Consider the following 16,332-nt stretch of genomic DNA (forward strand, 5'->3'; position numbering starts at 1 on the left):
GTAAATATCCACACATGGCATGAACCTGTTTGATATATAAACCGCAGACTACAGTTAAAAATTCTGGGTAGTCAAGAATTAAGACAACCATTTCAGCACCTAGGCTCTGGACAGCGACACGTGTATGGCAGCTATACGGCAAACGCCCTGGTCCGAGAAGAAACATGATTTCATGAAATCATTTCAGTATCGCAAAGCTGAATAAATTACAAATGTTGACAATTAATGGTAAAACAAAACGTAAAAAAAAACACATGCACAAACATCAAACACAGCCATGGTTCGCCGAAGAAAATAAATACAAATAAAACTTACCTCTCCAGATGCTCCCCTCCTGTGATCGGGGACCACTAGAGTATTCCCATTGCTGCCCGGGACTATAGTAGAACCTATACTCATTCTGGGTCCAACTAACATGTACCGTTTGTCTCCGGATCTGTACTGGATGCTGTGGCACAGTGTCCCGTCATAGTTCGTGTCTTGTAAATACTTGGAGGAATAATCTGGAGTTTTAGAACACTGCATTACAATCAACACGATGATGCTGACCAGGAAAAGAGTGGACACTGATCCCAAAGTGATGATCAAATAGAATGTAACATTGTCCTCATCGTCATCTTTGACTGAACTTTTAACATCAGAAGCTGCAAAAGCCTCTTTGGGCTCCACTGCGTTGATGATCACAGTAGCTGTTGCTGAGAGTGAAACGTTCCCATTGTCTTTGACCAGTATGACCAGTTTATGTTCAGCCTCGTCTGTCTCTGTGAAGGACCTAAGTGTCCTTATCTGTCCTGTGTAGCGGTCCAGAGAAAAGAGACTGTGGTCACTAACTTCCTGCAGTGAAAACAACAACCAGCCGTTATATCCTATATCAGCGTCATAGGCTCTCACTTTAGTTACCAAATGTCCTGCGTTGACATTGCGTGGAATCTCCTCCACACCTTCAGCAGAACCGTTAGTGCTGACTGGATACAAGATCACTGGAGCGTTGTCATTCTGATCCAGAAGGAACACATTCACTGTGACGTTGCTGCTTAGCGACGGAGTTCCAGAGTCTGTTGCTACAACTTGGAATTGGAACGTTTTCAAAGTTTCAAAGTCAAAGGTTTTTAGTGCGGAAATCTGTCCATTATCAGAATTGACATTCAGGAAGGACGCCAAATCATTCTGTTTGCTCTCTCCTCTAACGATGTTATAGGATATTCCAGCATTTTCATGCAAGTCTTTGTCCGACGCGCTTACAGAGAATATTGACGAACCAGCAGCGTTATTTTCAAGTAAGTAAAGCTCAACAGGATTCTGAGAGAATTCTGGTCTGTTATCGTTCACATCTGATATCTGGACGCTCAGAGTTTTGATTGAGGACAGAGGAGGCTGACCACAGTCAGTGGCTGTTATTGTGATGTCGTAATGGGAAACAACCTCTCGGTCCAAGTTAACTTTAGTAACAACCGAATAAACATGTTCTTGATATGACGGTTTTAATTCAAAGGGGACGCTGTGTGCTATTGTTAATATAACTTTACCGTTCATACCAGAGTCTTTGTCCGTCACACTTATGAGTGAAATTACAGTCCCAGGCTTTGAATCTTCGGGAATTATATTTAAGAGTGACGTCACCTCAATCTCTGGTTTATTGTCATTAATGTCAGTAATCTTAATAACAACTCTGCAATCAGTTGATAATGGCGGGCTCCCTTTATCAGAAGCTTGTATGGTTAATTTGTGTACCTCATTTTCTTCAAAGTTAACCAATCCTATTACTTGTATTGCCCCTGTTTTACTATCTAACTGAAATGTATCATGCACTTTACGTTTCATGTTTCTACCCATTGAATATTCCACTTCGCCATTATGACCATAATCCGTGTCGTTGGCAATAATGGTTATTACAGATGTCCCAATTGGTGTATTCTCCTGAATTGTTGCGGAGTAAACATCTTTACCGCAAATAGGACGGTTATCATTTGTATCGAGAACTATTATTGTTATGTTTAGAGTGCCTGATCTTGGTGGATTCCCCCCATCTGTAGCTGTCAACGTTAGTGAATGGTTGCTATTTTGTTCTCGGTCAATGGACTTCTTCAAAATCAGAAAAGGAACTTTGTCTTCGTCTCCATTATCAATAACTTCCAATTCAAAATGAGCATTGCTAGTTAACCCGTACATGCGCACATTATTTATTCCAACGTCTAGATCTCGTGCTGTCTGGAGTTCAAAGCGCGTTCCCGTAAGGGTGTTTTCTGCTATCTCCAAAATAAGATATTTTTCAGCAAAACTAGGGGGGTTGTCATTAACATCTGTTATTTCTATACCGACATAGTGAATTTCGAGAGGATTTTCAACTGCGATTTTTAGATTGATCAAACAGGCAGTATTTCCATCACATTGCTGCTCTCTGTCGATGTGCGTATTGACAAACAACACGCCATTGTTCTGATTTACCTGGAAAAGAGCATCTTTAGATCCAGAAACGATACGAAAACGCCTGTCAGACAAAGTACTGATGTCGATGCCTAAATCTTTAGCAATATGCCCAACAACAGTTCCCTCTTTAACCTCCTCTGGAACCGAGTATCTTATCTGAGCCGAAACCTGCTCTCCGAAGCACAGAAGCAAAGAGAAACGCAGAGCGACCCACCAGTACTCCCATCTGCGCCTTTGTCCTCCGTCTTGCATAGTCAGAACAGAATAAAAATCCAACACGATATGATAAACCAATATCTCCAATGGTCTAATAAACAAAAAGTCGCCTGGAACGCTGATATTTCATGTCTACTTCCAGCTTTACTGAAGGTATTGTCTATCTTGACAATACATCGACTGTGCGCTCTCCTATCAGTTACAGTAATACAAACAGCACAGAAATGGGCAGGGCTTCCACTAGATACCGTTATGTAGTGGAATGCTGACACCATGAGGACTACACGCTGGACTAACTAAACTCCGATCTATTCAAAGAATATTAACGATTCGTAAAGTGGAAGGAAAAACGACAATATTTTAACTTCATCACCACGGACAGAGCACACTAAGCGATGTGCCAACTGTTAACGCTCTCGGTACTAATGTTAAACATCGTAAGCTTTTTTCGGGTTGAGCAAGCAATTATGATACAGAAAAAAGAATGCTTAAAAAACGATCAATACAAATAGCTCTTACCTCTCCAGACGCACGACTCCTGTGATCGGGGACCACCAGAGTATTCCCATTGCTTCCCGGGACGATAGTAGAACCTATACTCATTCTGGGTCCAACTAACATGTACCGTTTGTCTCCAGATCTGTACTGGATGCTGTGGCACAGTGTCCCGTCATAGTTCGTTTCTTGTAAATACTTGGATGAATAATCTGGTGTTTTAGAACACTGCATTACAATCAACACGATGATGCTGACCAGGAAAAGAGTTGAAACTGACCCCAAAGTGATGATCAAATAGAATGTAACATTGTTCTCATCATCATCTTTGACTGAGCTTTTAACATCAGATGCAGCAAAAGCCTCTTTGGGCTCCACAGCGTTGATGATCACAGTAGCTGTTGCTGAGAGTGAAACGTTCCCATTGTCTTTGACCAGTATGACCAGTTTATGTTCAGCCTCGTCTGTCTCTGTGAAGGACCGAAGTGTCCTTATCTGTCCTGTGTAGCGGTCCAGAGAAAAGAGACTGTGGTCACTAACTTCCTGCATTGAAAACAGCAACCATCCGTTATATCCTACATCTGCGTCATAGGCTCTCACTTTAGTCACCAAATGTCCTGAGTTCACATTGCGGGGAATCTCCTCCACGCCTTCAGCAGAACCGTTAGCGCTGACTGGATACAAGATAACTGGAGCGTTGTCGTTCCGATCCAGAAGGAACACATTCACTGTGACGTTGCTGCTTAGTGACGGAGTTCCAGAGTCAGTTGCTACAACTTGGAATTGGAACGTTTTCAAAGATTCAAAGTCAAAGCTTTTTAGCGCGGAAATGTGTCCATTGTCAGGATTGACATTCAGGAAAGATGCCATATCATTCATTTTCCCTTCGCCTCTAATAATGTGATAGGAGACAGCAGCATTTTCATTCATGTCTTTATCAGCAGCGCTTACAGAGAATATTGACGCACCAGGAGCGTTGTTTTCCAACATATAAAGTTCAAGAGGATTTTGAGAGAATTCTGGTCTGTTATCGTTCACATCTGATATCTGGACGCTCAGAGTTTTGAAGGAGGACAGAGGAGGCTGACCACAGTCAGTGGCTGTTATTGTGATGTCATAATATGATATGAGCTCTCTATCTAATTGCCCCTTTGTGACAATTGAATAAACGTTTTCTTTATATGATGTCTTTAACTCAAAGGGTACGTTCTCTGATATTGTCGATATTACTTTGCCATTGATTCCCGAGTCTTTATCAGTTACACTAATGAGGGAAATGGCTGTTCCCGGTTTTGATTCTTCAGACACAGTGTTCAAGAGCGATGTGACGTCTATCTCTGGCTTATTATCATTGACGTCAATAATCTTAATTATTACTCTACATTCAGCAGTTAATGGAGGCGTTCCTTTGTCTGAAGCTTGCACGTCAAGTTTATATACCTCTGTATCTTCAAAGTCCACTTCACCTTTCACTCGAATTTCACCGCTTAAACTATCAAGCTCAAAAATATCGTAAACCTTTCGCCGTAAAGTTTTACCTAAGCTGTATTCAATGTCACCATTGCTTCCCTCATCAAGATCTGTTGCGTTCACTTGAACCACAGCTGTGCCAACTGGTACGTTTTCCTGTATTCTAGTTTGATATGTATCTTGACTAAAAACTGGCCGATTATCATTAACATCAATAACAATTATGGTGACATTAAGAGCACCTGATTTTTTAGGTTTCCCTCCATCTATCGCCGTTACTACTAATTTAAGTACATGGTTTTGTTCTCTATCCAGTGATTTTCTCAACACTAAAAATGGAATTTTTTCGTCATCGCTTTGACGAACATCAATTTCAAAATGCTCGTTTGATGTTAGTTTGTATGTATGGACCGAATTCATCCCTACATCTCGGTCAAGGGCTGCATGAAGTTGAAATCGTGTTCCAGGCACAGTGTGCTCAGCGATTTCAAACCGCTGCTCTTTTTCTGGGAAGACTGGAGAATGATCGTTCACGTCGGTAATTTCCACACCTACATAATGTATTTCTAAGGGATTTTCAACAACGATTTTGAGGTCCATCATGCACGGATTATTGCCTTCACAGAGGCTCTCTCTGTCTATATTCCTATCAATATACAAGGCGCCATTGTCTTGGTTTATCTGGAAAAGAGCATCATTAGATCCCGAAACAATACGAAAGCGCCTATCCGTCAATGCACTTATGTCAAGACCCAAATCCTTAGCAACATTTCCAACAACAGTACCTTCTTTTACCTCTTCGGGAATAGAATATCTTATCTGAGCCGCAACCTGCTCTCCGAAGCACAGTAGCAAAGAGAAACGCAGAGCGACCCACCAGTACTCCAGTCTGCGCCTTTGTCCTTCGTCTCTCATCATTAGTCTACTGGAAATGTTCGGGTCCCAATAAACACATATATGTTTTGTCAAATTACAGTTCCCGCCAGGACAGATAAAAAGTACATCTCATATATCCAAGCTGTAAGAACAGGTATTCCTTTCCACCAAAGACATTAGGGTAAATAGCTGTGTGCACACCGCTTGATTTGAAGAATGAATCAGCCCCAAAAGAGGGCAGGGCCTGTTCTTTATAGAATCAGTCTGCTTGTGTTACACTGACACCCGGAGGTTTGGGGCTCCATGAGTTATGTACTAAGATTTCAATGTGTATATATTAACAAGAAACGGGTATGGCCAACTGGAAATTAACTGTCGAGGGTTAGGGTTACAATGGTAAAATAAAAAGGGATGCAAACAAAAAGGTAATAATACATTGACGCTGCTTAAATTTCAAAACCACATGTATGGACAGCAACAGACACGTCTCCATTCCAAATGTTTAAGTAACTGCACTCAACCAGTGAGTTAGATAGAGTATAAAATCTAAATCACCAAATCAAAAACATATAATCGTTAAAACACATAACCACCTCTTACCTCTCCAGACGCACGCCTCCTGTGATCGGGAACCACCAGAGTATTCCCATTGCTGCCCGGAACTATAGTAGAACCTATACTCATTCTGGGTCCAACTAACATGTACCGTTTGTCTCCGGATCTGTACTGGATGCTGTGGCAAAGTGTCCCGTCATAGTTCGTGTCTTGTAAATACTTGGAGGAATAATCTGGAGTTTTAGAACACTGCATTACAATCAACACGATGATGCTGACCAGGAAAAGAGTGGATACTGATCCCAAAGTGATGATCAAATAAAATGTTACACTGTTGTCTTCCTCATCTCTAAGGGAGCTTTTAACATCAGAAGCAGCAAAAGCCTCTTTGGGCTCCACAGCGTTGATGATCACAGTAGCTGTTGCTGAGAGTGAAACGTTCCCATTGTCTTTGACCAGTATGACCAGTTTATGTTCAGCCTCGTCTGTCTCTGTGAAGGACCGAAGTGTCCTTATCTGTCCTGTGTAGCGGTCCAGAGAAAAGAGACTGTGGTCACTAACTTCATGCAGCGAAAATAACAACCAGCCATTATATCCTATGTCTGCGTCATAGGCTCTCACTTTAGTCACCAAATGTCCTGCGTTCACATTGCGAGGAATCTCCTCCACACCTTCAGCAGAACCGTTAGCGCTGACTGGATACAAGATCACTGGAGTGTTGTCGTTCTGATCCAGAATGAACACATTCACTGTGACGTTGTTGCTTAGCGACGGAGTTCCAGAGTCTGTTGCTACAACTTGGAACTGGAATGTTTTCAACCTTTCAAAGTCAAAACTTTTAAGCGCAGAAATGTGTCCATTATCAGAATTGATATTGAGGAAAGATGCCATATCATTTAGTTTCCCCTCTCCTCTAACGATACTATAGGAGATAGCAGCATTTTCATTCATGTCTTTATCAGAAGCGCTTACAGAGAATATTGACGCACCAGGGGCGTTGTTTTCCAACATATAAAGTTCAAGAGGATTTTGAGAGAATTCTGGTCTGTTATCATTCACATCTGATATCTGGATGCTCAGAGTTTTGAACGAGGACAGAGGAGGTTGACCACAGTCAGTGGCTGTTATTGTGATGTCATAATGTGATACAATTTCACGATCCAAATGCCCTTTTGTGACAATTGAATAAACGTTTTCCTTATATGATGGCTTTAACTCAAATGGAACGTTTTCAGATATGGTGGAAATCACTTTCCCATTAATGCCAAAATCTTTATCCGTCACACTGATTAGGGAAATAACCGAACCTGGTTCGGAATGTTCAGATACTGTATTCGATAAAGATGTCACCTCTATTTCTGGTTTATTGTCGTTTACGTCAATAATTTTAAATATAACTCTACAATCAGTAGATAGGGGAGGTTGACCTCTATCAGATGCTTGAATATTGAACCTAAAAATGTCAACTTCCTCAAAATCTATTGGGCCTTTAACTCGAATGACCCCAGTATTTTCATCCAAAAGAAACATTTCAGTTACGCTTTTCTTTGAATTTCTACCAAGTGAATATTCAATTTCGCCATTTGTTCCAAAATCTGGATCCGACGCCTTTATCGTTGCGACAACCTTCCCAATGTCCATATTTTCTTGTAATGTAACTGAGTAAACATCTTGGCTGCAAACTGGTTGATTATCGTTTACGTCTAGTACAGTCACCTTAATGTTAAGAGTACCTGACTTTGGTGGGTTACCCCCATCAAAAGCAGTCAGCAATAAATAATGAGTGTTGTTTTTCTCCCTGTCCAATGCTTTCTGTAAAACCAAAAAAGGAGTTTTATCTCCCTCTCCACTATCTCGGAGCTCCAAGTCAAAATGTTCGTTTTGATTTAATGTATACGTTCGGACAGAATTAGTACCATAGTCTAAATCGCGTGCTGCCTGCAGTTCAAAACGTGCACCCGGTGGTTTGTTTTCTGCTAAATTAATAGAGATATTTTTCTCAAAAAAGATTGGTGCATTGTCATTTACGTCCATTACCTCCACGCTAACATAATGGACTTCAAGTGGGTTTTCAACAACTATTTTAAGATCTATCACACAAGCGCCACCTGCGTCGCAAAGCTCCTCTCTATCGATATTCTCATGGACAAACAGTATTCCATTATTCTCGTTCACATTAAACAGACCGTCATTTGATCCAGACACAATACGAAATCTTCTTTTCGCCAATGCGCTGACATCAAGACCGAGGTCTTTAGCAATATTTCCGACGACGGATCCAACTTTAACCTCCTCGGGAATAGAGTATCTTATCTGTGCTGAAATCTGCTCTCCGAAGCACAGTAGCAAAGAGAAACGCAGAGTGACCCACCAGTACTCCCGTCTGCGCCTTTGTCCTCCGTCTCCCATCCTTTTAAAATTATATTCCAACAAGGCTTTGAAATCAAAATAAAATGTTCCAATGGATTTGTCCTTCCATGCTAGTTTTAATTAGATGGTTGTTTTGAAGAAATACGTTTACGGCTCAGATGAATGCCTCCGCAAAAAATGTCACCACCCTAGACTACAGTCGGCAACGTTAGAATGTCACAAAACCTTTTCTTCAAGGGGCAGGGCTTTGAAATTCAACAACATAACACTGACACCCTGTGGCACAAAACGCATAACAGCACATCTAGCGGAGCTGAAAGGCAACGTATAGTCTGTGTAAGATTTAGGCGAATTGTAGTAAAGGCAACCAGCTACTATGATTGCTATGACTGGTTGAGGTAAAATATAGAAAGCAATATGTAAAATACTCCCACCAAGCTATTTCCAAAAGGCGCCAGGAAGTGCAGGTAGGTATAAAAGAAAATACTAGGCGAATCCACGACTTAAACGAACAAGCATTTCAACACTGCATTAGTGGACAGCGCATGTTCCTGTCAGTTTTCTATGTGCGGTTTAAATAAGCAGATGATGTGATAGAAGACATTAATTTTCAACAGCTCAATTATATCAGATTGAGTTCGTTATAACTGAGGTTCGGGAGGAAAACAAACCGAAACCCATGATCTGCTATCACGACGACATGGATATGGTTATCACCCAATCACACCAATCACACACCTTGTTCCTATATGCATATCAGAACACACGCAAGAGATCATTCAATAAGTGACCATGCATAACCATTTAATGTTCTTATTTCAAGTAAAACTACTCAACATGTTCAGTCGATGGAGTGGTCTTTCAATTGAAAGTAACAAATAAACAGAAATCTGAATTGTATCCTTTAATAACGACATGCAAATATTTCACAATTTTCAAAATTCTTAACCAGCTCTTACCTCTCCAGACGCACGCCTCCTGTGATCGGGGACCACCAGAGTATTCCCATTGCTGCCCGGGACTATAGTAGAACCTATACTCATTCTGGGTCCAACTAACATGTACCGTTTGTCTCCAGATCTGTACTGGATGCTGTGGCAAAGTGTCCCGTCATAGTTCGTGTCTTGTAAATACTTGGGGGAATAGTCTGGAGTTTTAGAACACTGCATTACAATCAACACGATGATGCTGACCAGGAAAAGAGTGGACACTGATCCCAAAGTGATTATCAAATAGAATGTAACATTGTTCTCATCATCTTCTTTGACTGAGCTTTTAACATCAGAGGCGGCAAAAGCCTCTTTGGGCTCCACTGCGTTGATGATCACAGTAGCTGTAGCTGAGAGTGAAACGTTCCCATTGTCTTTGACCAGTATGACCAGTTTATGTTCAGCCTCGTCTGTCTCTGTGAAGGACCGAAGTGTCCTTATTTGTCCTGTGTAGCGGTCCAGAGAAAAGAGACTGTGGTCACTAACTTCCTGCAGTGAAAACAACAACCAGCCGTTATATCCTATATCTGCGTCATAGGCTCTCACTTTAGTCACCAAATGTCCTGCGTTCACATTACGGGGAATCTCCTCCACACCTTCAGCAGAACCGTTAGCGCTGACTGGATACAAGATCACTGGAGCGTTGTCGTTCTGATCCAGAATGAACACATTCACGGTGACGTTGCTGCTTAGCAATGGAGTTCCAGAGTCTGTTGCTACAACTTGGAATTGGAATGTTTTCAAAGTTTCAAAGTCAAAACTTTTAAGCGCGGAAATGTGTCCATTATCAGAATTTACATTCAGGAAAGATGCCATATCATTCGGCTTGCTCTCTCCTCTAACTATGTGATAGGAGATTGCTGCGTTTTCATTCATGTCTTTATCAGAAGCGCTTACAGAGAATATTGACGCACCAGGAGCATTGTTTTCCAACATATAAAGTTCAAGAGGATTTTGAGAAAATTCTGGTCTGTTATCGTTCACATCTGATATCTGGACGCTCAGAGTTTTGAACGAGGACAGAGGAGGCTGACCACAGTCAGTGGCTGTTATCGTTATGTCATAGTAAGACACGAGCTCCCTATCCAGTTTATGTTTAGTCACTAAAGAGAAAATATTATCCTGGTATGATGGCTTTAACTCGAAGGGCACGTCGCCAGACAGAGTACAGACAACTTTGCCATTGATCCCCGAGTCTTTATCTGACACACTGATGAGCGAGACAACCGTCCCAGGTTTCGAATCTTCAGATAACATGTTTGAGAGAGATGTCACCTCTATTTCTGGTTTGTTGTCATTTAAGTCTAGAATCCTGATTAGGATTCTACAGTCTGTACTCATCGGGGGCTGTCCCTTATCCGTTGCATGGACGTCTAGATTGTATACATCAACGTCCTCGAAATTAACTTGCCCTTTCATTCGAATTATGCCTGTAGCTTTATCCAAGTTAAACACATCGTATACCTTATGATCAAGTTCACTACCGAAAGAATATTCAACTTCTCCGTTTACACCCTCGTCTAAATCAGTAGCTTTAACTTTTACTACAACAGTTCCTACCTCCACATTTTCAGGTAATGTTACCGAGTACATCTCCTGGTTAAATATAGGAGGGTTGTCATTTGAATCAAGAACAGTGATTGTAATATTTAAAGTCCCTGATCTTGCTGGACTCCCCCCATCAACAGCTGTTAAAATGAAACAGTGTTCAGGTTGTTTCTCTCTATCCAAGGGTTTTTGCAAAACTAGAAAAGGAATTTTAGCATTTCCAATTTCTCTCATTTGCATGTCAAAATGTTCGTTGTGGTTAATTTTATAACTTCTAACAGTATTAATACCAACATCGGGATCCAGCGCAGCTGGTAACTGAAAACGCTTCCCTGGTGGAGTAGATTCGTATATTTCAAATGTTTTCTCTTTTTCTACAAATCTGGGTAAATTATCGTTTACATCTGAAATTTCAACTCCAACATAGTGTATCTCTAAAGGATTCTCTAATACCATTTTCAAATTTACTAAGCACGCTCCATGACCATCACAGAGAACCTCTCTGTCTATATTTTCATGGACATACAAAGCGCCATTGTTCTGGTTTACGTTGAAAAGATCGTCATTAGATCCAGACACAATACGAAATTGTCTATCTGTCAAGGTAGTGATGTCCAGACCCAAATCCTTGGCAACATTTCCCACAACAGAACCAACTTTTACCTCCTCAGGAATAGAATATCTTATCTGAGCCGAAACCTGCTCTCCGAAGCACAGCAGCAAAATGAAACGTAGAGCGACACACCAGTACTCCCGTCTGCGCTTTTGTCCTCCGTCTCCCATCTTTACGATCTTAATCCAACAATGCTTGAAATGTAAAGGTATATATTCCAATGGGAACGTCCTCCCATACTATGATCTACTGGGGAAATTGATTGTTGTTCAACCATCTAAACGTTAGATAGAAAATTCATCCCAATGTGAAACGACCGTTTCTAAAGCGAGGCCTGTCTGTGTGAGACAAAATCTCTCTTCTAGGGGCTGGGCTAATGATGTACACTATTTTACACGAACCAGCAACATAACACTGACACCATGTGGTTAAGAGCACATAACACGTTGAAAGCAACATGGATGCTATTACACATGCATAGCAAATACTTTAACGAACTACAATTGGCAGTGAAACAAACTCGTAGTGCATTAGACATTAGAATGCTACATCTTGTCGGAATAAAGAATGGGGACTGACATATTATACCCTTGTGACCAAGGGGAAATAGGCAGACATTGAAGTGATGATTAATTTCAGCACCATGCAATGGACAGCTCCTGTGCAAAAATACGCTCCCTGGAAGCCCGAAGAAAGCAAGAAATTACGTTTATTTATTCGACAACTACTCAATACATACATTTTACTTTAATAAAATAAAATTTCGGAGTGGCAGGTCCCATCAAGGGATACACAAAAATAGATACTTTCAAATATGCAATTCAGCTCTTACCTCTCCAGACGCACGCCTCCTGTGATCGGGAACCACCAGAGTATTCCCATTGCTGCCTGGGACTATAGTAGAACCTATACTCATTCTGGGTCCAACTAACATGTACCGTTTGTCTCCAGATCTGTACTGGATGCTGTGGCAAAGTGTCCCGTCATAGTTCGCATCTTGTAAATATTTGGAGGAATAGTCTGGGCTTTTAGAACACTGCATTACAATCAACACGATGATGCTGACCAGGAAAAGAGTGGAAACCGACCCCAAAGTGATGATCAAATAGAATGTAACATTGTTCTCATCTTCCTCTTTGACTGAGCTTTTAACATCAGAAGCAGCAAAAGCCTCTTTGGGCTCCACTGCGTTGATGATCACAGTAGCTGTTGCTGAGAGTGAAACGTTCCCATTGTCTTTGACCAGTATGACCAGTTTATGTTCAGCCTCGTCTGTCTCTGTGAAGGACCGAAGTGTCCTTATTTGTCCTGTGTAGCGGTCCAGAGAAAAGAGACTGTGGTCACTAACTTCCTGCAGTGAAAACAACAACCAGCCGTTATATCCTATATCTGCGTCATAGGCTCTCACTTTAGTCACCAAATGTCCTGCGTTCACATTACGGGGAATCTCCTCCACACCTTCAGCAGAACCGTTAGCGCTGACTGGATACAAGATCACTGGAGCGTTGTCGTTCTGATCCAGAATGAACACATTCACGGTGACGTTGCTGCTTAGCAATGGAGTTCCAGAGTCTGTTGCTACAACTTGGAATTTGAACGTCTTCAGAGTTTCAAAGTCAAAGGTTTTTAGCGCGGAAATGTGGCCATTATCAGAATTGATATTGAGGAAAGATGCCATATCATTCGGCTTGCTCTCTCCTCTAACTATGTGATAGTAGATTGCTGCATTTTCATTCGTGTCTTTATCAGAGGCGCTTACAGAGAATATTGACGCACCAGGAGCGTTGTTTTCCAACATATAAAGTTCAAGAGGATTTTTAGAAAATTCTGGTCTGTTATCGTTCACATCTGATATCTGGACGCTCAGAGTTTTGAACGAGGACAGAGGAGGCTGACCACAGTCAGTGGCTGTTATTGTGATGTCATAGTAAGACACGAGCTCTCTATCCAATTTGTGCTTGGTCACTAAAGAGAACATATTATCTTGGTATGATGGCTTTAACTCAAAGGGCACGTCGCCAGACAGAGTACAGACAACTTTTCCATTGATCCCCGAGTCTTTATCTGACACACTGATGAGCGAGACAACCGTCCCAGGTTTGGAATCTTCAGACAACATGTTTGAGAGAGATGTCACCTCTATTTCTGGTTTGTTGTCATTTAAGTCTAGAATCTTGATTAGGATTCTACAGTCTGTACTCATCGGTGGCTGTCCCTTATCCGTTGCATGGATGTCTAGTTTGTATACATCAACGTCCTCGAAATTAACTTGCCCTTTCATTCGAATTATGCCTGTAGCTTTATCCAAGTTAAACACATCGTATACCTTTGGTTCAAGTTCACCGCCAAACGAATATTCAACTTCACCGTTTACACCCTCGTCCAAATCAGTAGCGTTAACTTTTACTACAACAGTTCCAACCTCCACATTTTCAAGTAGTGTTACGGAGTACAACTCTTGACTAAATACTGGGTGGTTGTCATTTGAATCAAGAACAGTAATTGTAACGTTTAAATTCCCTGACCTTGATGGATTCCCCCCATCGATTGCCGTTAATAACAGTCTATGCTCAAATTGTTTTTCTCGGTCCAAGGGTTTCTGCAAAACTAAGAACGGAATTTTATCATCTCCTATTTCTCTTATTTGCAGGTCAAAATGTTCATTGTGGTTTAATTTATAGACTCTAACTGTATTGATACCAACATCTGGATCTCGAGCGGCTGGCAACTGGAAACGCCTCCCTGGAGGAGTAGATTCAGGAATGTCCAATAGTTTATCCTTTTCTGTAAAACTGGGCATATTATCGTTTACATCTGTAATTTCAACTCCAACATAGTGCACTTCTAAAGGATGCTCAATCACCATTTTCAAATTGATTAGGCACGCTCCATGACCATCACAGAGAGCCTCCCTGTCTATTTCCTTATGGACATACAAGACGCCATTGTTCTGGTTTACCTTGAAAAGATCGTCATTTGATCCAGACACGATACGAAATTGTCTATCTGTCAAGGTAGTGATGTCCAGACCCAAATCCTTGGCAACATTTCCCACAACGGAACCAACTTTTACCTCCTCAGGAATAGAATATCTGATCTGAGACGAAACCTGCTCTCCGAAGCACAGCAGCAAAAAGAAACGTAGAGCGACACAACAGTACTCCCTTCTGCGTCTTTGTCCTCCGTCTCCCATGTTCACAATATTAATCCAACAATGCTTGAAATTTAAAGGTATATATTATGTGGGTACGTCCTCCCATACTATGTCCTTATTGTCGTTTAACCGTTTTAAGGTTGGATCAAATATTCCGCCCAATGTACTACGACCGTATCTAATGTGGACCCGGTCTGTGTGAAACAAAATATATCTTCTTGGGGCAGGGCTAATGATGTACCCTAGCTTACACGAACCAGCAACATAACACTGACACCATGTGGTTAAGACTACATAACACGTTAAAAAGCAACATGGTAGCTGGTACAAGGCAAGTATATAAGCGATAGTAAAATAAAATAAACTCTGAGTTCGTTAGACAGAATGCTGAATATTCTTGGAATAAAGAATGGGGACCGCAATATTATACCCTTGTGACCAAGCGGAAACACGCAGACATGGAGGTAATCATTCATTTCAGCACCATTGAGTGGACAGCTCCTGTCCAAAATACCCTCCCTTGACGTCCACAATAAAGCGTAAAATTGAATTGATTTATTCAGTTCAATAGATGAATTGGACTTAACCTAAATAAAAAATGATGGAATGACAAACATGAATTGAAACAAAAATAGATACTTTCAAATTTGCAATTCAGCTCTTACCTCTCCAGACGCACGCCTCCTGTGATCGGGAACCACCAGAGTATTCCCATTGCTGCCCGGGACTATAGTAGAACCTATACTCATTCTGGGTCCAACTAACATGTACCGTTTGTCTCCGGATCTGTACTGGATGCTGTGGCAAAGTGTCCCGTCATAGTTCGTGTCTTGTAAATACTTGGGAGAATAGTCTGGGCTTTTGGAACACTGCATTACAATCAACATGATGATGCTGACCAGGAAAAGAGTGGACACTGATCCCAAAGTGATGATCAAATAAAATGTTACACTGTTGTCTTCCTCATCTCTGACTGAGCTTTTAACATCAGAAGCAGCAAAAGCCTCTTTGGGCTCCACAGCGTTGATGATCACAGTAGCTGTTGCTGATAGTGAAACGTTCCCATTGTCTTTGACCAGTATGACCAGTTTATGTTCAGCCTCGTCTGTCTCTGTGAAGGACCGAAATGTCCTTATCTGTCCTGTGTAGCGGTCCAGAGAAAAGAGACTGTGGTCACTAACTTCCTGCAGTGAAAATAACAACCAGCCGTTATATCCTACATCTCCGTCATATGCTCTCACTTTAGTCACCAAATGTCCTGGGTTCACATTGCGGGGAATCTCCTCCACACCTTCAGCAGAACCGTTAGTGCTGACTGGATACAAGATCACTGGAGCATTGTCGTTTTGATCCAGAATGAACACATTCACTGTGACGTTGCTGCTTAGCGACGGAGTTCCAGAATCTTTGGCTATAACGTGAAAGTGAAACATTTTCAGTACCTCAAAATCAAAACTTTTGAGTGCATATATGGTCCCGTTGCCTTCATGTATACGTAGAAATGAAGTCACGCTTTGTCCTGTGCTCAACCTGTCAAGTGTATAGGATACTGCTGCATTCTCGCCTTCATCAACATCTGATGCACTTACAGAGAATATTGCCATTCCAGGTATGTTGTT

General features: G+C 41.4%; 4 protein-coding genes across 6 annotated transcripts in view; all 4 read right to left on the reverse strand.

Moving 5' to 3' along the window:
- The window catches only part of LOC134032246 (protocadherin alpha-C2-like), a 116,674-nt gene that overhangs the window by 98,848 nt on the left and 1,494 nt on the right, over window positions 1–16,332 (reverse strand). Inside the window, exon 1 of one of the 3 annotated variants that reach the window (XM_062476151.1) lies at window positions 15,379–16,332. This exon is cut by the window's right edge and continues 1,494 nt beyond it. In XM_062476151.1, coding sequence (XP_062332135.1) covers window positions 15,379–16,332 — 954 coding nt within the window. Of the gene's footprint in view, window positions 1–315; window positions 2,777–6,084; window positions 8,519–15,378 lie in introns of those variants that run through there. The other 2 variants (XM_062476145.1, XM_062476147.1) reach the window with 2 other exon arrangements.
- LOC134032823 (protocadherin alpha-3-like) lies at window positions 3,109–5,670 on the reverse strand. The gene has a single exon (XM_062476885.1). The coding sequence runs from the start codon at window positions 5,524–5,526 to the stop codon at window positions 3,109–3,111; it is 2,418 nt and encodes an 805-aa protein (XP_062332869.1). The 5' UTR covers window positions 5,527–5,670.
- On the reverse strand, window positions 9,354–11,883 carry LOC134032824 (protocadherin alpha-8-like). Its single transcript, XM_062476886.1, has one exon. It carries the CDS (start codon window positions 11,727–11,729, stop codon window positions 9,354–9,356), a length of 2,376 nt encoding a protein of 791 aa, XP_062332870.1. The 5' UTR covers window positions 11,730–11,883.
- LOC134032825 (protocadherin alpha-13) lies at window positions 12,368–14,890 on the reverse strand. Its single transcript, XM_062476887.1, has one exon. It carries the CDS (start codon window positions 14,750–14,752, stop codon window positions 12,368–12,370), a length of 2,385 nt encoding a protein of 794 aa, XP_062332871.1. The 5' UTR covers window positions 14,753–14,890.

The sequence above is a fragment of the Osmerus eperlanus genome, chromosome 13, assembly GCF_963692335.1.
Source record: "Osmerus eperlanus chromosome 13, fOsmEpe2.1, whole genome shotgun sequence".
Classification (NCBI taxonomy): domain Eukaryota; kingdom Metazoa; phylum Chordata; class Actinopteri; order Osmeriformes; family Osmeridae; genus Osmerus; species Osmerus eperlanus.